This window comes from Charadrius vociferus, unplaced genomic scaffold, assembly GCF_000708025.1.
Source record: "Charadrius vociferus isolate BGI_N301 unplaced genomic scaffold, ASM70802v2 scaffold298, whole genome shotgun sequence".
Classification (NCBI taxonomy): Eukaryota; Metazoa; Chordata; class Aves; order Charadriiformes; family Charadriidae; genus Charadrius; species Charadrius vociferus.
In genome coordinates this window covers 3,487,638-3,512,062 of record NW_009649936.1, presented here as the reverse complement: position 1 = coordinate 3,512,062, position 24,425 = coordinate 3,487,638, and the positions used below count along the sequence as shown (strand labels likewise).

Below are 24,425 nucleotides of genomic sequence, written 5' to 3'. Positions count from 1 at the left end.
CAATGCTGTCTGTCCTTCTTGCTGATTGATGTTTCTGAGAACAAGAATAAATGAAGCCATGGGTGCCTGGGATATTTATGCACTTTGCAAATGATTTTTTTTTCTCTTTGAATTTTCTTTTTAAAAATAAGATGAAGGATTGCACACTTGGTTCTGTGCTGGCTACAGTGACTGATCTTAATCAGTGAAGGATTATCACAATGAGCACCTTTCTTCTTATTGTGGTGCCTGGCAGAAAGTCATTCTGTCAACTGCTTGCTGAAATGTCTCTCTTAATTCAAGTAACTTTCACTTGATAATCAGGTACAGGCTTATAATGGCAATTTTAATCAGAATTTAACTTCAGATTTTCCTCTGAGATGGTTAGTTTAGTAGCGTTTTAAACTAAATGTAAAGTAATGTGAATGTTGAATCTCTGAGCTGCTGGTTGGCAATTTAAAAATAAATGAATGTTTTTTTAGTGTATATGAAGGGAAGTTTTCATGCACTACTGTAGAGGCACAGGAAAAAAAATACTGTATATTCAGGTAGTTAAAAATCCTCAGGATCTCGACGCAGCAGTCATCCAAGTCAGATTGTTTGAAGTGAGACCAGTCTGACTGTCTCAGTAATTAAAAATGCTGTTCTGCCTTAAGATGCTCTAAATCCAAAAAGGGCAAGACCTGCCATCACTCTCCGTGTCGGCTACGGAGAGGGATGCTCTGGAGCCGTAGCAAGAAGCAGCGAGTTAATTGTCCGGATGGCGAGGTCCCTGGCTGCGCACTTCGAGGTTGACTCTTGAACTCTCCCTGCTGGGAAAGGCAAAGGGCAAAGTTTTTCAGTAAGGCTGTGTTGCAAGCGGTAGATCTCTGATTGCAGACACACATACAGAGGCTGGATGTTTTATACAAAGAAACACAAATCCGCGTTTCTGCGTAACCAGATGAACTACCTCATTTATGAAATTTGGCTTTTAATTCCTTAGAGCTCTCCTTTATGTATCTGCCTGTTTGTTTTTAGCAAAATGTAATTAATATCAGAGTGCCACCTCAACTAGGACTTTGAAAATAACTTATAATCATAGTACAGAGGATCAAAAAGCCATATCAAGTCACTTTTGTTAAGAAGGATAAATCTTTTGAATGAAATTACTCTACTAGTCTTGTTTTCTCTTTTGGTACTGAAATGCAATTATCTTTCATGTAAACACTGCACCAAATAAATATTTTTTCTTTTTTTACAAATGTTTTTCCTTAGTAGTGGTTTATGTCTGTTTGCTTGGATTTTTTTGGAAGCAGTTGCTGGAGTCAGTGTCTGAGGTGCTTTGAGAATCTGATTGAAAAAAAACAAACCAAACAAACAAATGAAAAAAAACCCTAAACAAAGCAAAGGAAAAACAACACAAGAGGTTGATCCAAGAGATTTTTCTCATTCCAATATTTTAAGTCCTTGAACAAACCCAGGGAAACAGAGCTGGATGTCCAGGAATGTTGGATGTCTTTACTGACTGGGCCTGATGAAATCACTAACTTGTGAAATTGAATTAAATAAGGAAGTTTAGCCTAAAGGCAGTGGGTTGAGGCAGTCGCACCCTATTTTGTTATTACAACTCATGCTGCCTGAAGCAATGTGTACCTGCCTTTCTTCTTGTGGTGTGAGACAGGGTGTTTTCAATAGCACATGAACATAAAGTGTGTCTTGGGGGATACTGTGAAGTAGTCAACAAGTTTAAAGTACTTTCAAAACAGAATTTAAATAAAGTAAGTTTTTATGTTATCAGGCTTTTTTACAGCTTCTGACCTTCAGCACTGTGAGTCAATAGTAGCAAAACAGTATCCTGAAATGCGGAAAACTGGTTGTAGTGCTAAACAGGGTTAAGAAAGCTGTGTGCTGTACTGGGGTGAACACTGTGCCACAGAAGTCACCCGTCTGCTGCTGCAGTTTCATGTCAGAGGGTCACACACCTTCTATCATTTCTAGCTTGAAGAGAAGGCTTCTCTTATAAGAATCTTGGAAATTACTGCATAGCACACTAGTACAAGCACATTTTTATTTTTTTTTTACTCCGAATGCAGACATTACTCTTGTATACAAAGCACAGCTTTGCCCATTAAAATAAATCCTTCGTATGAAAGATGTCAATGAAAGAGCTTTTGGAAAGGTTCTCCTTGCTCTCAGGAGGGGAATCACAGAATCACAGAATGGTTAGGGTTGGAAGGGACCTCTGGAGATCATCTAGTCCAACCCCCCTGCCAGAGCAGGGTCACCTACAGCAGGTGGCACAGGACAGCATCCAGGCGGGTTTTGAATGTCTCCAGAGTGGGAGACTCCACCACCTCTCTGGGCAGCCTGTTCCAGTGCTCCACTACCCTCAAAGTAAAGAAGTTCCTTCTCATGTTAAGATGGAACTTCCTATGTTCAAGTTTGTGCCCGTTACCCCTCGTCCTATCACTGGGCACCACTGAAAAAAGACTGCTCCCATCCCCCTGGCATCCTCCCATTAAGTATTTGTATGTATTACTAAGATCCCCCCTCAATCTTCTTTTCTCTAGACTAAAGAGACCCAAGTCCCTCAGCCTTTCCTCATAAGAAAGGTGCTCTAGTCCCCTAATCATCTTCGTTGCCCTTTGCTGGACCTTCTCCAGCAGTTCCCTGTCTTTCTTGAACTGGGGAGCCCAGAACTGGACACAGTACTCCAGATGCGGTCTCACCAGGGCAGAGTAGAGGGGGAGGATGACCTCCCTCGACCTGCTGGCCACACTCTTCTTGATGCACCCCAGGATGCCATTCGCCTTCTTGGCCGCCAGGGCACATTGCTGGCTCATGGTCATCCTGTTGTCCACCAGGACTCCCAGGTCCCTCTCCACAGAGCTGCTCTCCAGGAGGTCAGCCCCCAACCTGTACTGGTGCATGGGGTTATTCCTCCCCAGGTGCAGTACCCTACACTTACCCTTGTTGAACTTCATAAGGTTTCTTTCTGCCCAACTCTCCAGCCTGGCGAGGTCACGCTGTAAGGCAGCACAGCCTTCTGGCGTGTCAGCCACTCCTCCCAGTTTTGTGTCATCAGCAAACTTGCTGATGGTACACTCTATCCCTTCATCCAGATCATTGATGAATATGTTGAACAAAACTGGGCCCAGTACTGACCCCTGAGGGACACCACTTGTTACTAACCTCCAACTAGACTCTGCGCCACTAACCACAACCCTCTGAGCTCTATCTGTGAGCCAGTTCTCAATCCACCTCACCGTCCATTCATCTAAGCCACACTTCCTAAGCTTTCCTGTGAGGATGATGTGGGAGACAGTGTCGAAAGCCTTGCCAAAGTCAAGGTAGACAACATCCACTGCCCTCCCCTCATCCACCCATCTAGTTACTTTGTCATAGAAGGCTATCAGATTAGTCAGACATGACTTCCCCTTGGTGAATCCATGTTGACTACTTCTGATAATCTTCTTTTCATCCAGGTGCTTTGAGATGACTCCCAGAACAAGCTGCTCCATCATCTTCCCAGGGATGGAGGTGAGGCTGACCGGCCTGTAGTTTCCCGGGTCATCCTTCCTGCCCTTTTTGAAGACTGGAGTGACATTGGCTATCCTCCAGTCCTCAGGCACCTCACCTGTCCTCCAGGACCTTTCAAAGATAATGGAGAGAGGCCCAGCAATGACTTCCCCCAGCTCCCTCAGCACCCGAGGGTGCATCCCATCAGGCCCCATGGATTTATGTATATCCAATTTATCTAACTGATCTTTAACGTGCTCCTTGTCAACCAAGGGATAGTCTTGTTTCCCCCAGACTTTCTCTGTTACCTGCAAAGTCGGGGTCTCACAAGGACTGGCCCGAACAGTGAAGACAGAAGCAAAGAAGGCATTTAGCAACTCCGCCTTCTCTGCATCATCCGTCACCACAGCACCTGTCTCATTCAACAACGGGCCCACATTTTCCCTAGTTTTCCTTTTGTCTCCTATATACTTAAAGAAACCCTTCCTGTTGGCCTTGACATCCCTCGCCAGGTTCAATTCCAAGGCTGCCTTGGCTTTCCTTGTTTCCTCCCTGCATACCCTGACAGCATTCTTGTATTCCTCCCAAGCAGTCAGCCCCTTCTTCCACCTATTGTAAACTCCCTTCTTCCACCTGAGCCTTTTCAGAAGGTCCCTGCTCAGCCAAGCAGGTCTCCTTCTCCCCTTGCCTGATTTCTTTCTCTTTGGGATGCACTGATCCTGAGCTTGGAGGAGGTGACGCTTAAATAGCAGCCAGCTCTCTAGAGCCCCCTTACCCTCTAGAGCCCTTTCCCATGGGATTTGCCCAAGCAATTCTTTGAAACGATCAAATTTAGCCCTCCTGAAGTTTAGGGTTTCAACTCTACTTGTCATTTTGTCTATTCTACACTTAATCCTGAACTCTATCTTCTCATGATCGCTGCAGCCCAGTCTGCCCCCAACCTTTACATCCTCCACCAGTCCCTCTTTGTTTGTGAGTATCAGGTCCAGTAAAGCACCTCTCCTTGTAGGTTCCTCCACCACCTGAGTCAAAAAGTTGTCTTCAATGCACTGGAGGAACCTCCTGGACTGTACGTGCCCAGCTGTGTGGCCTTCCCAGCAGATATCAGGGTAGTTGAAGTCCCCCATGAGAATCAAGGCCTGTGATTGTGAGGCGATTCTCACCTGTCTGTAGAAGGCCTCATCAACTTCCCCATCCTGATCAGGTGGCCTGTAATAGACACCCACAACTGTGTCTCTCATATTACCCTGCCCCTTGATCCTTACCCACAAGCTCTCAACTTGCTCATCATCTGTTCCCAGGGAGAGCTCGATACATTCCAGTTGCTCCCTCACATAAAGAGCAACTCCACCACCTCGCCTTGCCGGCCTATCCTTCCTAAAAAGAACATAGCCCTCCATGACAGTGTTCCAATCATGTGAGCCATCCCACCACGTCTCAGTAATTGCAATGAGGTCATGGTTCTGCGACCGCACACAGATCTCTAACTCCTCTTGTTTATTCCCCATGCTACACGCATTGGTGTACAGGCATTTCAGAAAACCCAATGAGTGTGTAGTTTTTGCCCTTGAGGAGTGGTGGGCCTTCCGATTATCAAAAATACTAGTGCTCGGCCCCACAGTTGCTGAGCTACTATGCCCAGGCGCCTCTCTAGCGAGCCCAGTTACATGCCCATCCCCCTTCAAATCTAGTTTAAAGCTCTCCCAATGAGCCCTGCTAACTCTGTTCCAAGAACCATTTTCCCCCTGCGTGACAGGCTTTTCCCATCTGCTGCCAGCAGGCCTGGTGTTCTGTAAATCAGGCCATGATCGAAGAACCCAAAACCCTGTCTGTGGCACCAAGTTCGGAGCCAGTCATTGACCTGCTGGCTCTTCCAGTTAACCTCCTCATCATTCCCTGCAACAGGAGGGACAGAAGAAAACAAGACTTGGGCTCCGGATCCCTTAACTAGTCGTCCTAGGGCCCTGAAATCCTTCTTCATTGCTCTTGGCGTTCTTCTTACTACATCGTCACTACCTATCTGAAACACTAAAAGGGGATAATAATCCGATTGCCGCACCAGGGATGGAAGCTTTCTCTTAACGTCACCAACCGGAAGGAGAAAGGCAGCAAGCCATATGCCGAGACACCCTTCTAATGTTTAACATCCTGTGTGGTTTAATTCCTTTTGGACGTCCAAATACTGCCACCTGTTGAATTGCCTATGAGTTCCAAAATTCCAGGCCATGCTCCAGGCATCCAAAAGACAGAGCCTCTTAGCCTTTCCCTTTAATCAAGGAACTGAAAAAGGAGAAACAGAGCCAATGGCATCCTGTGGATGTACCGATCAAATGAAGTTAAATTTCTTTTCCCTCTAGGCAGGAACTGTTTCATGCCCACCATGTGCCCCCTCTCTACCTACTGGGCTGGGACTTAACAGTCATCTTTCGGGGGATGGCAGGAAAGACAACCGGGAAACGGGGGATCGCTAGGGTTGTGCAGTAAGCTTCATCTAGGAAGGTTTGTTAGATTTCTACAGTTTGTGAGTTATACAGCGGAAAGCCCTAATCCTCAATAAAAAAAAACAACAACAAACCAAACCAAACAACAAAACACGACCCTCAGAGCTCTAGCTTTTTAATAATTATTTCAATGATTGTACAGAGTTCATCAAGCAAACATTTAAAAATGGGATAACATTTATTTAATCAACACTTTACACAAGGACAGGTATTTGTCTACAACTGATAATGCAAAATAAAGCAACACTGAACACTATAAATGAGTATTAAAGGTCTGTGTCAACATTACGTTTTTAGCAGATTTTACAAAGGTCTCCAATAATGCTAGAAAGCAAGAGTAGAACAATACTTCTGAAAAATAAAGAAATTACAGCAAGGTGAAGTCTCTTAGGTATTGGCAGGCTTTGGTGAGACGGTTAACTCGTTGACTGAGGTAGCTCCTGTGTTTAGCAGCTTCACTGTCCTCCTGAAGAAGATGGTTTAACTTGTCTTTTTCTTGCAAAAGATGCAACATTGTAGTCTGCAAGGTATCCCCAAAGTCATGAAGGGCAGAAGACAGGATGATCAGAGGTATCTGATTGCAGAGGCGTTTACTTGCTCCCTGCAAGAGGGGGGGAAAAAAGGCACAAGACTTGTTTCCCAAAAAGAACTAAAACCTGAAGGGGCTATAGATAATCTGGTAAGAATTTACACATATTTTTAAAATGTTGTATTGAGTTACTGTGGAGTTACTGTTCAAGAAGTGAGAGCTTCTAGGAACTAAAAAATGTTTGTCATTAGTCTCCTTTGTGCCTAAAGATTTAAAAATTCAAAGTTATGGGAATGTCAGCTGTGGCTTTTTTCCCGTCATTGAACTAAACCCAAAGCAGGCTGTTCCCTGCTTAGCTCGGCCAGCTGTCATTATTAAGAGTTATACAAGAACATACTTGACTATTAGTGCTTGAAAGTGGCAGTAGGAAGACTTGGCCTTAGGTACCTCTGGAGCTTAGTGGCTGCAAATCTTTCATTTACAAGGATGGGTCAGAGCTCAAGATGAAAAGTACCTAAGACTAGATGTTCAGTTTTTCTTTCTGGTTTGCAGAGATCTAATCAATAGCAAGCGATTTGGCTGAGTCAGCTAAAGCACTTACTGAGTCTACTTGTTCTCGAGGCACTACTGACCATGGCGGGAAGGAGTGTAGCTGCCATAAATATGGTGTTTTTCCGGAGCCAAACTCTACCCAGATTCTTAACAGTCCTGCCATAGGTGACACAGATTCATGCATGCCATTTTCAAAGTCCGTGGACACTTAAGAGCTTCCATCTCATTCAAAGTGTATTTGGGCTTGCATAAGTCCCACAGAGATATGATGCCCTGGCATTTTTTATTGTTGAAAATGGCACTTAGGGCATTTGCAAAAATCTATAACTATCATCTAAGACTTTTGTGTTATAGCAGACAGTATAGCGAGGCAGGAGGGAAGAGCTTATGCAGTTCTGCCTTTGTCTCTTGTTCTCTGAAAGCCAATGGTTTTCTCTCCATCATCCTGAACATTTAATTGCAGGAATTTGTCAAAACCTTGCTATGAAACGCAAGCTGAGCTGCTACCTACCTTACTGCATCATTAATATTCAACTTGCTGCTGTCTGAGGGAGTTTTACGAAACAAAGATAAAAAGCAAATCCTGATACTGCATGTTCTCTTTGTTGTCTTTCTTTAACATGATCCTTTGTTAAAACATCTCATTTGTCTTCAGAGACTTAACTTCTATGGAGCTATCTGTAATACAGCGTACGCACTCTGATCTCTACAGATGGCTGAATCCATTTTCACTCAACGTTTTAGTATTGCTCCTCCTGCCGCTTTAGTTTAGGATCTGACTGCAAGCCACCGACACCGCTTTCTGCTGCCAGCAGGAGCAGGAATATTCAGAGGGGCTTGGGGCTGACCCGAGCTCTCATATGCTGCAGCAAATGCTGTACATAATGTTGTTAAGCTTATGGAAACTAGTGTCATTTGAAAACTGTGAGATGAGCTTGTAGCGGGGAAAGCAATCCTAGGACTGTTCCTTCCTTCCTTTGCTGGAGAGAGGGATTTGCCATCGACTGAATATCAATAACTTCTTGTTACAGGGCCAAGGGCTCTCCCCCATGCTATCCTCTCCTCCACTCTGGTGACTGTCCTTCCCCCCTGCCAACAGTTGTCCCCATAGGAAAGCCAACAAGAGAACATTGTACTGGTGTGGGGCTGTGTAGGCAGCATCGAGTCACCCTCTTCTCCAGGAAAGGCTGTAGGAGGGTGAGGACTCACCTGCTGATGGCAAATTGCCTGAGCAAGGGGAGCCATGTCAGGCTGGAGGGGAGCTAGCAGGTAGTTTAGGAGCCAGCTGTCATTTAACAGCCTGCGGGCTTTTCCAATCACCAGACCCCGCAACATGCACCTGCTTCTCTCCTGTGACTATGCTGACACAGATCGTGAGACCAGCTTTGTTCTGGTATTTTTATCACTGGTCGGAAGCTCCGATTAATTCATACAGAAGCTGGATGTGTACGTGGATGAGACCCTTATACCCTCTGGCTACTATTCCTTGCACGGTAGTAGTAATTCATGAAAGGCTTATATTGACTATAGCAAGATCTGGACGAGGGGTATACACTATAGCATTCAGGGTGCAGAAGAACTGCTGTATCGTAGTCTGTAAACTCACATTGAAATAGGCCTTGGTGTGAGAAACCATCTCCTGGACAAAGGAGGGCTCTTGATTAGAAAGAGATCCAATCTTCAACTGTTTATCATTGCCAGCATTTTCTTCCTTAACTGACTGTAAATCGTTTCGATAAGCGTCATCCTGGCAGTATACGATTCTCTCCATTTTAAACTGGTTCCGGATGTGTCTTTCAGCCTCCGCTGCTTGTTTCTCTCCAATGTCTTCAATTTTGATCTAGGAAAAAAAAGAACAACAGGCTCTCAAACATTTGTTTCCTTTGCAAAGGTGCTGGTGCTTTAGCGGTGTCCCCAGGGAACAGCAAGGTGGGCACAGTGTTCAACAGTCCTTGCTGCAGCACTGTCTAATCCCAGACTAGATCTTAGAAACACAGAGTAATGCTTAGATTCTGGTTCATCTGTTGTGAAAGAGCAGAAAAACACGGCAGTTTTGTCCCCTCCTTAACATGAGTGGGATCGGTCAAAATCTGGTGCTTGGAACCTGAAGGAAAATACAAGGATGACAGGAACAAGCAGCAACGGCCAGCCATGAGTTCAGCCTGTCCTTCACTTTTGCATTCATTTTATTTGTGTCTCCCTCTTGCAGTAGGCAGTGACAGTAGGCACTGATATGAACCCCATTGACCTTCCTGCCCTTCTCAAAAACTGCAGACTCTTATTTGTTGCCAGCAAACCAACCCAGTGTAACCCTTCACTTCCTGGCATTTTTATTGCAGTGATCTGATGCTTTCTGGCCTTTTTGATACTTCCACTTAAAAGTCTTGGGGGGCAGCAAAGTTCCCTCAGTCATCCTCAAATTCCCTTAAAATGCTTTCCTAGCATCCTTAAGAAAGCATCCCATCTTTTTTCTCATCTTCACTGTCTACCAGAACTTCCTCCCTCTTCATTCCCCTCACCATGTTATGCCTGGAGACCCTCCCTAAGCACCTTTGTATTTGGATGAAATAGTTTATTCGTATGCTCTCAGTTGACCTGGGAGCTCAGTAGGCCATGCAAGTCAAATAGCAAACCATCTATTTCACTCACATTTGCATCTGAGTTTCCTTTTTAAGCAGTACCCCATAAGTAGACTCTGCTTCCTGGCTGTCCAGTATTGCTTCTTATCTCTTCCTCAAAGCTCTTTCTGAGAAAAGGTCTTCAATGACCTCCATATCATTTAACTCCACCCCCAACAACATGCAAGCCTCCAAATTGTAAGAACAGTCATCTTCTAACTCTCTCATAGTTGAATGATTTTTTGGCTTGTCTGCTCCTGCTCCCTTTAATCAAAGATGAGATTGCTGCCCCGGCTAACGCCCTCGCTTGCCTTTCAGAGGAGAAAAGAAGTGTTTAGTGCTCTGAGGCTACCCACATGCTTATAAATCATTGCAGCACTTAAATTTGAAATGGGTTATAAACTCTTCAGAGCAGCCACACCAGGTTTTCTTTGCACCGTGTTGTACACATCAAGAGTGTGACCAGAATGATTGAGGAATGTATGTTTTAGATCTTGTCAAAGTTGTACTGAAAGGCAAAAGGCACTTTCATTAGTGCTATTATAAACATGCTATTGTTTTCAAGCTCTTCCTTATTTTATAAAAACTGTAAGCTTGCAGGAAATTCCATGCTTGCATAAGGGTAATACAATGGGATAGGTACTGTAAGCATGGCTGCATTTATAAGCACCAATGATCTCGCTCTTGTCTTATCTCAGGTTATATAGGTAGTCTCTCACCTTAGCAATTCTGTTCAGATTGTGAAAATTAGCAAAATGCCTTTTAGTGAGCTCCATAAATTTCTCTTCAACAAGGCCTAAGGGAAGAACAGACAGACAAAATAAAGTCAGCAAGCAAGTGAGGTTTTTAAGCTATTGTTAATAGAAGACTTGTGAAAACCACTCATTTTCTGTATTCATCCAGAAATACCTGACCAGCTGTACTGAAGCACTATGCCTCTATGTCTTTAAAACTGATACAAAGTAGGAATTTAGATTTCTAGGTGTGAGAGTGTGAGCCTTAAAGACCTCCTGTAACCACTTACCACCTGAGAGATTGAATATCACTGAGATTTCGTTGATAAAGCAATTTCCGTGCTTACAGCTGTGTTTGACCAGATGTGTCATCACTTGGCCATGTACGCACATCTGCATCTCACCCTCTGAGTGGCGTCCCCAGGAAGAGGGGCTAGCACACATAATACAGAGCATTGAGTCTGGCACAGATGCTGTAGCTGCCTTCTAAGGCAGAAATATGAGAGACAGGATCGTGACATACTTTTTACTTGGGTGTTTTTTACTGGATGAATTATGTACCCTTTCCCCCAGCCTCAGCAGTCACCGTGTAATACATACAATGTCATGCAAAGAATTGGCAAAGAAGCTGGGTTTCCAGTTCAGGTTTGTGAATGCCACTCCCCGGGTTTGGGAATAACAAACTGCTTGGTTGGCACCACGTACTGTGTTACTTATTATAGTTACTTTCTAACTCCCTTCCACCAGCAACCAGGAAAAGTATTAACAAATGCTGGAGACTGTGCATAGAGATTGGAGACTCTAGAGAAGAAGCAAGCCCCCAGGCTGAATCAGATTCTCTTCCCCATTCTGAAGTATCCTGACTGGAACTCTTGCTTCAGCAGTGAGAACGTTGGTTTATCCTGGAAAAAAAATTGTCAGGCACACCAGTGTCTCCTCTACGACAGTCTCATGTGACCTGTGAGACCTACCGATCACGTTGTTCAGTATCGCAACGGCTGGCTCCTCCAGTTCTATGATTTGCTCCTTTATAATGTCCTCAAATGTCCTGTAATTGGTAAAGCCTGGGAACTCTCGTCCACGATACTGGTCTTCATATTTCCATACTTTACTGGGTACATTTTTTTTAACTGTAATAGTAATATAACATTACTTTACTACTAAGTCACTCATTTTATGAATTTCAGATTTAAGAAGGGGAAGGACTTTTTACTAGGGCCTGTAGTGATAGGACAAGGGGGAATGGCTTTAAACTGGAAGAGGGCAGGTTTAGATTAAATATTAGGAAGAAATTTTTCACTTTGAGGGTGATAAGGAACTGGAACAGGTTGACAAGAGAAGTTGTGGAAGCCCCATCCGTGGAGGTGTTCAAGGCCAGGCTGAATGGGGCTTTGAGCAACCCGGTCTAGTGGGAGGTGTCCCTGCCCATGGCAGGGGGGTTGGAACTAGATGATCTTCAAGGTCCCTTCCAACCTAAACCATTCTATGATTCTATGATAAGAAGGAAGTCCCCTCTTTGAAGTGCTCTTGAGAAGAACAAATACTGAGACAATCTTTCAAGCAATACTGTTGCTACAGAACTGAGCTAACACACCATATTGCTCAGTGAACGAGCCACCTCACACACTGGATCAAGCATCTAACTGACAGAAAGCAATCCAGAAGTTATAATAGGGCTCAAAAATACTGGTTCTTCTTGGAATTCCTACCGTCACAGGAGTGGCTGTTACCAGTCACTTCTGAGTTTTAAAAAACCCAGAACAAAACAAAACCCCAAACTCACTAAACAGTCTTATTCCAGGGAATCTGCCGTTGACTAGCTATTTTTATTTAAGATACCACAGTCAATATTTCTTTGTCGACATTATAAGAATTTTCCGTCTTAAATGAGGTATATCCCTTTGAGTTGGTTTATATGTTCAGGCAAACATGTGTTTCTATGTGTTTTGAAAGGTTTCGATATTGCCCTGTTTTGGGGTAAAATTTGTGAATCATTGATCAAGTGCACATGTGGAAGTAGAAGTCAAGGCACGAATGCATTCAATTCTAACATTCAGATATTTGAGTCTATGGCTGGATAGTAGCAAAAAAAAAAAAATAAAGAAAAGAAAAGACAGAAGAAGATGTGGAGTATCTGTTTCAGAGTCTGAAAATGTACCTGTACAGTTAAGGTAGCACAAAGCTGTATCATGGCCACAAGAATATCTATCAGCTTTCCAAAAGAAAGTTCAAGACTTCAAGTTTTCAAAGTATCTGCTATTTTTAATACTTTCATTTATCATAAGAAAGCTGAAGTTAAACAGAATCATCTGACATGCAGTGCTGCACCTTCAGAAATCCTAGCGGTGGCTGATAACAATGCTTTTCATTGAGGAAGGGCTCGCTAAAGATACCTGTACTTTTCAAGCTATGTAAATGAATTTACTCTGTAGCACATGTGAATACTTCACCTGAGCATATGTACACATAATTTTGGAGCAGCACGTTGTCAGCAGGAGCTGTGCTATTGTAAGAGCTACTGTGTGCTGCTACTCTGATCCTATCGTGAAGCCAAAGGTATTAGTTTAAATCAATGGGGATAATGTGAAAGTGCCCAGAGGATTCCCCACTGTAGTTCAGCTGCCATGTGATGCCTTGCGTATCTCCTGCAATTCAGTTGCTCTTTGTCCTCTGAAAAAGCTGCATCCTTCTGCTAGTGCTTTCTGCTGTTTTTACATCTATTTCTTCATGCCTTCGTTGTCGTACTCATTTATCCCTCTCCATAAAATCATGTTGATTGGCTTGGTACTTCATGGATAGGACAAAAGAGACATTGACATACACCAATGTCTGTATATCTGTCTCTCTTCACATGTATGCGTATATATATACACATATATATATATATATCTGGCTGAGGGCACCTTTGCAGTCTATTTGTACCTATCATTTTAGGTACACTAAGGATGTTGACATAGACGTGCATCAAAGTCTGAAAGAACTTGCTTCAAGAGCTACTGCTTGACTAGCAGCTGATGTTATTTCATCTCTAAAAGCACATGATGGGGTCTCTGAAAGATGTGAAAAAAGTGCTGCAAAAGATGAGTGTACAGCAGAGTTCAGTCTGCATGTGTGACCCTATGCTTCAGTTTACAACTGAATTCGGTTAAGCAATTAGCAAGGTGGGTGATGCACAAAAAGGGGTACTCTTTACAAGGTTGTGGTTATTTTGGAGTCAGAATTGCTTTCTCCACACCTTAAACCAGAGCTAAAGTAAAAAAAAAAAAAGACAAAAATTCCAAAACATTAATAATAATAAGAGTAACAACAACAGCAGCAACAACAATACAAATATATTATATAGTTTAAATATATTATAAATAATAATTTATAAACATATTTATTTATTTTTATTTATATAAATATTATGAATAATAATTATTAGTGTTATTATTGCTGTTGGGTTTTTTGCTGTTATTGAGAAGAATGGTTTAGAGAACCACCTACCAATTCTGTGCCAGGGCCCACAGTCATGGTCTTATTGCTTTGCTGGAAGAAGAGACATCCACTGGTCTCTCCATAATGACAGCATTTAATGCAAGCCGGGTCTTTGTCCACAAGGATCAAAGCATAATTTGCCTAACACTACAATAGATGAATGCTCCTAGCTTCTTTTTTACACTTTCTTGAAAACAACCCATTGATGATGCTGTGTCATGATTTAAAAGCAAGGGAATGGAATCTCAGGTCAGCTGCAAGTGATGGTTTTCTATGCTTACCCTTTGCAGCACACTCTAGGAGAGTCACTTCCCATGTCCGAAACTCTCTGCGGATTTTTGTAAATAGTCTGATTTCATTTCCAAACAGCTGTTCCTCTCCACGTATTACTTGAGAGATGTCTTGATTAAAGAGTTTGATCAACTGTAATGAATTGAAGAACAAGCAAGCAATGTAGTTAAGTTTCATTTCTTCAGACTAACATGCATATGTTAAATAAATCTGCAGTTATTTGATGTTAAAGCAGGGACATGGTTCATTGAAAACATCTTTCCTTACATCTTTCATGCTCTTAGCCCCCGTGTGTTTGTTGTTTTTTTTTTTTTTTTTCAAAACCAGCACAGCTAGAGGAGAACAAACTTGATACTCTTTTTTTTTTTTTCTTGATTTTGTTTTGTTTTGGTTTTGTTTTCCTGTGAACTCCTAGAACCATTTGCTGAATTCTAATTAACTAATCGTGTGTGAGGTCTTTGAACGCTGATGAGCCTTCATAAGCACCTCTGCTGGCCTGCCAAAAGCTTACTGTCAGGGATTAGCTCCCGTAGATGAGACACTTAGATGGACTTGCAAACCATGTTTTGATATCAGGAATGCATTTGATCTTATGAATGCTGTACACAATGGAAACCCTTCAAAATGTCAAGCAGGCAGGAGTGTAAGTTTTCCCTCTCTGAGATGCTTGATTTTGACCAATCAACTGAGCTGTTGTTCAGTTTTCTTGTCACATAATCACAGGAAAAAAAATGCTAGAAGGGGCCACGAGTTTCTGTGGTCCATTATTTTTGCAGGTATGATGTATTCCTGCCAGAGGTTTGTTTATGTATGTTACTCTCAAAATACATCAGTGACAGATACCACAAGCTTCCTGGTGGTCCATGCCAACAGTTTGCTAACTTTAGGTGGTCTCTTTTTCTCCTACATTTACTTGCTTGTTCTGCTCTGTGACCAAAACAATATTGATACTTACATCTGTGAGGAAAATCAGCTTCTCCGACTCTGAGGTGGGTGTGCCTCTTCTATACTTTTGTAGATCCTGTAATGTTTTTTGGAGCACCTCACGTACTTGGTTCTCCAGTGTTGGCAAAGTTTTCTGGGGGGTAGACAATAAAGAAGGACATTTAGGTAGGTTGAACATGTCTGATTTTGGAAGGAAAACAAAATCCCTCTAAGAGTGACCTACATCTGCACACGATCTTTGCTGCTCTTAGGAGTCCAAGAGCTTGCTGTCCTTGCATCCCACACATGATAGTGGGATAGCATGGAAGTGCAAATATGACCTTCATTGAGAGAAGGCGGGGACTAGGATGTTCCTGAGATATCAGGCTAGACCTCACTGCGAGGTGGGCAGAGTGACTGCAGTCTAGGGCAACATTTCACCTACAGTGAGCCAAAAATTATGTCCTGGCAGGTTGTGCCAGGGAGGTGGTAATACGGGGAATGTGTGTACCGCTCCATTCCTGATAAATACCTGATTGAACATGGCTGTTTCATTGCTTATTTTATGTAAAGTTACATAAATTCACTTTTTTTTCCCTCCAGGACTGAATTTAGAGGTTCCCTGTGTTTTAGCATTTTCCCTTAATGCAGTAAGATATATTACTTACAGATACATGTATATAACATTAAAACCCCATATACTTATATTAGCATAGTAATATAATAAAACAGTTAAATCTTACTTGAGATTTTGAAGACACTTTCAGTTAAATAGACAATATTTTGTTTTTGTAAGCTCATTGCAGTAACTTGTCACCCAGCCGACCAACAGTCTTTGCAAACAAAAAGAAACACAATGGCTGCCATCGAAAAGGCAGGAATTCTGGGTCACAAGTAGATGAAATGATTTGCCTATTGTCAGTCTTCACCTTAAAGGCAAATCTGAGGATGGAGCATGGGTTTCTTTAACTTGCAGTTCAATTTGTTCTCAGATTGCTGGATTGAAGGATAATTAAGTACTATTTATGCATGTAAACATCCAATCCAATTGCAATCAATTGCAATTGAAGGGCTGAACTTATTTTTAGACAGTAACTAATACAAACAGCTTAGTGTGGCACTTCTGTTACTTACAATAATATGTTTCACTAGTTCATTTGTGAGCTTCTCTGCCAGATGGGGGATAGTCGCCCTTCTTTCTTCCAGAAGAACGCTGCAAAAAACAGGAAAAGTTGGTTTTAGATAGACCGCGTGTGCGGGGCAAGGAGACAGCACTGATGCTCTGCTCTGTTTTCACTAGTTCTACTACACAAATTGAGTAAAGCGAGGGCCTTCTGGGGAGTGCTAGTACAGGCGTGGCAGGAGCCCAGGGCCCTCCGCGCACTATGGCTTTTATGCAAGAGTTGTTTGACGGCTACTGCTACTGGCTAAGCAAAGGGGAAGAGGGAAGAATCTGAAAATAGCAAATTCTAACAGCAGATTAATGTGCTGCTGCATTATTTCTGCATGTGTGAAGTACACTGATTCAAAACCCTTTTTACCTACCATTCCCTATATTATGACTGATTTGCTGCTGAGTCATATTCTGAGGAAATCTGTGCCCTCAGCACAGGCAGTATCCTTTCTCATGCTGAGTTTTACCGTATTTTCCAGTGAATAGAAATAAGTCAGTGCTTGACTTGAAGCCCACAGGTACTTAATTTGAATTCTTTGGGACTATCCTGAACTTCTGAAGTTCATTGCACTTCTTCCAGGTTTAAGGAGAGATACATATTGAACTTGCATCTAAAATACATTTTAAAAGTTTGTTTGACATATAAAATTCCTCTGGCTTACTGGAATGCAACACTACATGGGCAATGAGAAATAGCGAGTATAATACCTGTTTGTAACCCTAATTTAAATCTCAGTAAGTCAACAGGAAGCTTTGAAGTGACTTTAATGTCTTCAATTAGGTCCTTTCCATGAGAAGTACCTGAAATGTTTGTGACTTTCGAAGAATTTTCTCTCCTGTTCGATTGCAGCAGCCAAGGCCAGTCTGTTGTGGATGTCCTGCTGCCCACGACACTTCACGATCATGTAACCTTTTCTGAGGGGGACAACTAGGTTTCTTATTATGTTAATGATAGACTCTTCGGTTCCTCTGTCCACCAGGTCAGGTTTTGTGAGGATCCCTGTCAAGTCACCCGAAGAGAAATCTAGTTGAACGCAGGAGTTAAAGGAGGAATGTGTTTTGCTGTGTTTTAATAAAGCAAGTTCACTTCGTTTGTTTTTTTCTCTCCTACAAGGCCCCCAGCCCCTGGGGCTTTGTGCTGTAAAACTTGCTCTACAGTTGGCCTCCCACCATGCCTTTTGCCTTGCAAACTTTTTTTAACAGGTGGTAGCAAAGCTTTGCCGCCATTAACTCTGAGATTTTCAATTTCCAATTATTTATAACATGAATGCCAGCAAGGCTCAAAATTGAGGGATTCTTAGAGCTACTGGACCACCTCAAGCTTTGTAAATAGTTTATTGAAGCTGCTTTCTTTTTTTTCCTTCTTCTAGTAGCTAATTTCACAGATCTTCTGTGGAATACAAAACATCAGACCTTCATGGAAAAAAAAAGACCTTCTCTTCAACTTGTAGCTTAAAAAAATTCTCACCTAGTGTCCTTTCTCCACTGGGGTCCACCTCTTGAGCCATTTTCAGTGCTTCTGTTGTTGCAATATCCACATTACATGGCACCACTACCAAATTGAGCGTCTCTTTGCAGCCAATGGTTTTTCTAAGCAGTGTTTTGATCTGCAATGCAATACAGCAGTAATGAAGTTCAGTGAAATCAGATGCTTCCGTGTAGGATGTGGCCATTTCTAGCAATATGAGCCACTCTCCGATGACATTAAATGTCACATATACTGAGGATAGTATTACATGCTAAAGGATGGTATAGAAATGGGTGAGCAGAAGAATGCGGCCTCTTTTCCTATGTGAAGATTAATCCAAACATCTAGCATCAATGAGACCAGACTGTTGTTATGCCTGTCCTGAAAGCTCTCATGCATATAATCTTTCGTTGTGGAAATATTGAAGATATTTCATAAATGATCACATGTAACAAGTTCTAATGTCTAGGCACACACTTATGGAAAGAAAGCAAGCTAGATTATGATGATAGATCTCAGATTCCTATCACTGAAAGGAGAGAAAATGTCTTTGGCTTGTATTTCAGTGGAGTTTGTTGGGTTTTTTTTAAAGTTGCACATGACATCTAGTTGGCATTGTTTCTATGTTTCAATGCCAAACTAAAAGAGTTTCTCATAGTTTGTGTTGTATTGCAAAAGGTTCATGCAGATCTGTTGTGCTTATACCGAAGTAAGTTAACTCTTTGTTTGCTGAGTTTTGGTAAAGGTGCCTCGATTTTCTACTTCCCATCCATCCCAATTCCTGACATGCTACAATGAATTGTACTTTGGGGTAGTCTTATTGCAAGTTCCTAATCAAAGGTATTTTAGGAGAAACACACCCAGCTCCTGCACATCACCTTCACAGCTGGCCTTGTCCAATGTGAGTTTTATTTGCATTCCCCAGAATTTCTTCTAAAAGCAGCCAGAGGAAAAGGAGAGATCCCCTCCAGTTTAATGCATGTTCTCTTTACTTCAAAAAGGGTCTGATGGGATCCCTTAAGGGATGAGAAGGACCAGGATGGGTCTGATTCTGATGTGCTCTGTAAGTAAGGGATGACAGAGCAATGAATCTGTAAGAAGCCGAATTTGCTGCCTTGCTCTAGAAGAGCTGGCAAGAATTCAGATCCATTCACCTTTGACAAATACATCCACAGAGCTTGTAAGGGACAACTCATTTGGGGATGTATCTGTCTTCCAGACTGCGGTCTGGCCAAGCGACACAGGGGCAGCACTGTGTTCAGGGTCCATACGGCCGGGTTACTGCGTGCTGCCGTGGTTAAGCTGTGCCAAGGCACCTGAGTGGCTTCTTCACAGCTGGGGTGGGCAGCTCCTTCCTGCACGACAGGGCAGCCAGGAGACCCTGCACCTCACTCTTCCTATCGGCAATTCCTTGCCTGAAAAATAGGCTTGTTTGTTAGCGTAGCTCTGTTGCTGGCTCAGAAGCCAGGCATAATAACTGCAGCGCCCTACAGCAAAGGCTCGCATACGAGGTAGGTTACAGAAGTGATCCTCTGCACAGGTTGGCATATCAGACTGAGTGTTACCTGTTCCCCAATGTCTTTTGGCTGATCCCCCACGGCCACTCTGGCAATTCCAGGAAGATCAATTAGTGTCAGATCTGGGACATCTGGGGACCAAATTTCTAGGGAAATTAGTTCTGCACTGATGGCACCTCTAGTACCAGCCACGACATCCTGGGCTGCAAGAAGAAAAGAGCAAGGCAATGAATGCAAGCTTCAAACAATGCACCAAAGCAAAGCTGAGCACAGTGACTTTGAAAAGTACCTGCACCACCTATGGTTCTTTTAGGTTTTGCTTTTTTCAGATCCAGCCACACATGGAAACTAATTTATGCAAAAATCTAAGGAAATTATTATGCAATATGTGGATACGTGGAGTCCTTTTGGAATATGCACGCCAATATTTTACAGAGCATATGCTTATGAACTCTCATTTATGCAGGCAAAATACATATAAATAAACCACAATGAAAGCAATCAGATAAGATACTGGTCACTTGTAGCAAATGCTTCCTCAACATCAAGACAGTCTGCAGGCATTAATTAATTCCTGGCTGCCTTGAAAGATAAATAAGTGTTATTCTGTATTCTTTAAATTTTGATAGAGAGGTTGAGAGATCAACTAATTTGACCCAGATCTTATAAGGCAATAATACTTGAACTGTGAACAGCGCAGTACAGCAAGGAAATCCTGTAGTCATTTTCATGTGAGATTTTTTCAGCTCTGAAGTCAGTTTAATCAATTCATACCACTCGCCTTCCCAGTTTTGGAAGGATATATTGAAAATATCTAAATAATACATTGAAAAGCTAATGAAAAAAACATTAGGACAAATAAGAATGCTGTGGAACTGTGCTGGTCAAGGAAATAAGGACAATCCAACTTTAACATTTAGGGCGAGTGCTTACTGCCCTTTGGGTAAGAAAAATGTTTCCTTACGCAGAATGAAATACTGTAAAAGCAAAGCTGTGACATGGGAAGAGCAATGATTAGGCTGTGGTCACACGAGCTGGAAGAAGCTCTACACACCCTCCACTCTGCCTTCTTGCAATTTTCTCCAAAATCACAAGATTTCCAGCCACAGACACCTCAAGCATTCCCTGAGCTTTTGGACTGATGACAGGAACCATTCAGGGCTTTGAATGTCTACAATCTGACAGACAACCTCCCCAAACCAGCCAGACAGCATCCAGCTGAGAACAAAGCCTGAGCTTTTATTGGATGTCGTGGATCATCTTCACCACTGAAGTAGTAAGTAGTACAACCCTCTTGAGAGACCTATGTTATGCTAGCCCACCTTCTTCTGCTCTGAATTCAGCTCTTGGTGTTACTCGTGGCTACAATCCCTGTGTTAGTCTGGGGACTGCTGCTCAGCCTAAGAAAAGGAAACAGAGCAAGCTAAATCAGACAGGAATACATTACAACTCACCTTCTCTTATTGCTTTCTCCACTTCAGAGGCATCCTGGAGCTCTACGTCAACGTTGCGGTAACACATTTTCCCTTTCCATGGCTGGACAGCAGGTATTCTTTTCAGTTTAAGTTCCAAGGGGCATCGAGTAACAATACCTGCAGCAGTTCCAAAGCAGAGGTTACTCTCTCAGCAGTTGTGATGCATGATACACAGCCATGGACCGCGTGGCATATGCAGGGCTGCCTAATACTTTGCACAGAGACATAGAAATGTTCCAAGAGACATTGCCAGAGGGGTCTCTGACTTCCCCCTCAGAGTAGACTGTCACTGGCACTAGTTAAGGTCAGCCATGGCTTTGTCCAGCCATGTCTTGTCTTGCAAACCTCCAGAATGGAGATCTGCACCTGTCTGGGTGACCTGTTCCGGTTTTGCACCTACGTCCTATGAAAACCTTTTCCTCAAGTCCAGCCTGAAAGACTAGATCGTATTGCCAACTCATACAGAACTTGCAGAACTTATATGTGTGTGTATACACACACACACACACAGAGCTGAAAAGTGACTCTTCTTGATCTGCAAAGTCTTCCATCAGTCTTCTCTTACTTAAATAGTATACAAGGCACATGTTTGTAAGTAAAGATCTTTGTACATTTTTTTGCCAAAAAAAGGTATCTGTAAGAAAATCTTGTTAGAAAAACACAAACCAATCCCAAATGCAAATTTCAAAAAATAGTGTTCCATGTGAAACCAATATCTGCTGCACTACTCTTTGCTGGAAAATGCACAGAGTCAGCTGATGCTTTCAGTTTGTCCACAGTTTGGGGCGAGTACTCTACTCTATAGTCTTCTTACTCCTGGTCTCTTCACAACCTGGAACATGTGCCTTGTTGCAGCTACCCTGCAGTGCCCCACCTGGACACCTGTTTCTTCTACTGGGAACCAGAGCTGAGAAGACCCCTGGAGTCTCACAATCTAGATAAGGTATCAGCCATGGAGTTATTCACTCCTAGACCCCCCAAAAAAGGGGGTGGAGAAAAAAAAAAAGGCCTTCCATCTCATCAAAGTTCAATTCAACTGAAAACCTAAGAAGGTGAATTCTTACCATTGCCCCTAGGAAGAGCAATACCAGACAGGGCTTCTAGGACAGAGCTTTTCCCAGAGCTCTGGTCTCCGATCACTGCAATCGCAGGCAAAGCCAGGTCTTTTTCAATTCCGAGAGCTCTCAGGCTGTCGATGAGATCAATGCAGGGTCGGATCTTTTCCTCATATTGGTTGTACAAGGTATGTTCTGCTGCCTGCTGGAGTTAAATTTACAATTTATTTTCCATAATTTTCAAATAAGTTGTTTCCACAAAAAAAAAATGTTTTAGGCATCTTTTCCAGGTTATCATTCTCTAGTAAATCTTACGTACTGGCATCAAGCTATACCTCACATCACTGTGCATCCTTGCACATCCATGTTATATACAGATGCCTGTAAATAGGACAAAATCTGTTGAGGTTGGCTCAATGACCATCCTTAGTAAAAATACCAAACTTTGTAAGCTATCCTGAGACGGTAAAGAGTAAAAGGAGACCTCATTACTAAGTGTGTTTTGTTAACTTTTTTTTTTTTAATAACTGCCATTTTTTTCCACTCATCTACAAGTGTACTGAAATATGTGTATGCAATGAAGACTAGTCCCAGTAATAAGAGAATTTAGTGCAGAATAGCTTATTAAGTCTTTGTTTTGAAGTTTGAAAATTTAGTTTGTGCACAGACACCAAAGGTGTTCTGCTGTAGCGCCCTTAATGGCTAAAATCTTTTAGATCACCATGGCTCTTCTTTCTTTGCCTCATTTTAGGCTAGAGTAAGGGATGCCTATGAGTGATTTGTTTTAAATGACTGATTATTGTCATTTTTTGGTTTTGACACGCATGTCAGGAATTAACACAGGCTCACCATTGTCATGAAAGCAAACCAACTACTTTCCAGCCCTTTACAAAACTGGTCCACCTGCCATTAAATATGCCCAGCTAAAGGGTATAAAGATCAGCTTGGTCTCTTCTCTCAGTTCCTCTCTCCATGTTCCAGTCTGATCGCTGCATTTAGAAATGCAATTTTGAGAACACCAGTATTTTACAGACCCTAATGGGCCGGTCACATTCATACCTGATATTTTGAAAAGAAAAATTGAATTTTCCCACCATTGCTTTTGTCTAGGAAAGACACATCTGGAAACATGTCTATCAATCAGATGTAATCAAACAGAGCAGATTTTTCTTTCAAGATGGGAAAGACAGCACACATTACTGGAGGCAAGTATTTTAAAACCTTATTGGTAACCTCTCCCCACTATCTTTATTATTATCAGCCTGGAGAAGAGAAGGCTCTGGGGAGATCTTTTTGCGGCCTTCCAGTACCTAAAGGGGGCCTACAGGAGAGCTGGTGAAGGACTTTTTACTAGGGCATGTAGTGATAGAACAAGGGGGAATGGCTTTAAACTGGAAGAGGGCAGGTTTAGATTAAACATTAGGAAGAAATTTTTCACTCTGAGGGTGGTGAGGCACTGTAACGGGTTGCCCAGAGAGGTTGTTGATGCCCCATCCCTGGAGGTGTTCAAGGCCAGGCTGGACATGGCCTTGGGCAACCTGGTCTAGTGGGAGGTGTCCCTGCCCATGGCAGGGGGGTTGGAACTCTATGATCTTCAAGGTCCCTTCCGACCTAAACCATTCTATGATTCTATGATTATGATATTTACTAGCTAATATTTCCTAGCCATTCTCAAGACCTTCATTAACTATGACACAGACTTAAAACCAATCTGTTTTCAGTGTCAAATATTCAACACAGGTTATTAACTTTTCTTTGTATTTCTGTTGAAGGTAGTGGAGTCTCAAGTAAAAAATATCTCAGATTTTAGTATTTCTGTTCAACATTTGATAATTTTTACCAATGAAACAGATACATGTTGCACATTAAATTGTCTTCTGCTGTCCTATTTTCTACACCTGCATTTTTTATACCTGCAGATTAATTGCAGGTACTTGTCTTCCTACTTACACAAATGACTGCTTGGTCCCGATGCCAGAATTACTCCTCTGCTTGGATCTAACAAGCGTGGATTGCCCAAAGTGGCAAGGGAATTCATTTTGGGACACAAAGTGAAACACAGGAGTAAGAGTGGGAAGGATCTATGCCCTCCTCTATTATTTGCCTTACTTTGTCCTGCTGTCCATAATACCGTTTCTTCAACACCTTCTGCTCACAGTCAAGGTTTCCCTCAGTCAAGTTCTCCGGCATCAGAAGACCTTCATCTTCTAAGTCTGGTGGGAGAGGTACTGCAAAAGCTTCTGAAGATGGTCGTAAGGAAGGTGATGCAGAATGAGCAAGTTTGGTTCTTTCAGAATGTTTGGACGATACACTTTTATTATTCATGGCCTGCTGATTTTTTGGCCTACCACGCAGCTTGTCTGTAAGCGCTTCACTGAATAGTGATTACTCTCTGGTCCAACCACTCTTTCATACAGCTTCTGAAATCAAACATGGGGCACTGAGTGACTTAAGCTTGCAACAGTGATCATAGCAGATAAAATCAACCACCACTTTTATTTACCGATTCAAACTCTGAGTATAGATCAAGTGCCACAGCTCTTTTCAGATCAAGAAAGTTGCTCTCCAGAGATTAGACTTGCAACATTTCTCCCTGCCTCTCTTACACTTTTTTTTGTGTTTCCAAAAAA

At 42.4% G+C, this 24,425-nt stretch overlaps 1 protein-coding gene across 1 annotated transcript; it reads right to left on the bottom strand.

The window, feature by feature from the left end:
* Positions 1-6,348: 6,348 nt before the first annotated feature.
* On the bottom strand, positions 6,349-24,120 carry LOC104292050 (interferon-induced GTP-binding protein Mx-like). Its single transcript, XM_009891372.1, has 13 exons — positions 23,905-24,120; positions 21,805-21,997; positions 20,720-20,857; positions 19,314-19,468; positions 17,749-17,887; positions 17,082-17,280; positions 16,241-16,319; positions 15,138-15,260; positions 14,173-14,314; positions 11,386-11,544; positions 10,400-10,476; positions 8,669-8,902; positions 6,349-6,582 (listed from the first exon to the last, which is right to left on the bottom strand). The coding sequence occupies exons 1-13, from the start codon at positions 24,118-24,120 to the stop codon at positions 6,349-6,351; spliced, it is 2,088 nt and encodes a 695-aa protein (XP_009889674.1).
* Between the last annotated feature and the right edge of the window lie 305 nt (positions 24,121-24,425).

What these genes read in the sequence shown, in the direction of transcription:
- LOC104292050 (XM_009891372.1), bottom strand. Translation starts at nt 24,120, where the DNA reads ATGAATAATAAAAGTGTATCGTCCAAACATTCTGAAAGAACCAAACTT. An exon ending in TGCTCTTCCTAGGGGCAATG is followed by an intron (nt 20,858 to 21,804) that starts GTAAGAATTCAC and finishes GAACTGCTGCAG; the next exon opens with GTATTGTTACTCGATGCCCC. An exon ending in GGAGAAAGCAATAAGAGAAG is followed by an intron (nt 19,469 to 20,719) that starts GTGAGTTGTAAT and finishes TTCTTCTTGCAG; the next exon opens with CCCAGGATGTCGTGGCTGGT.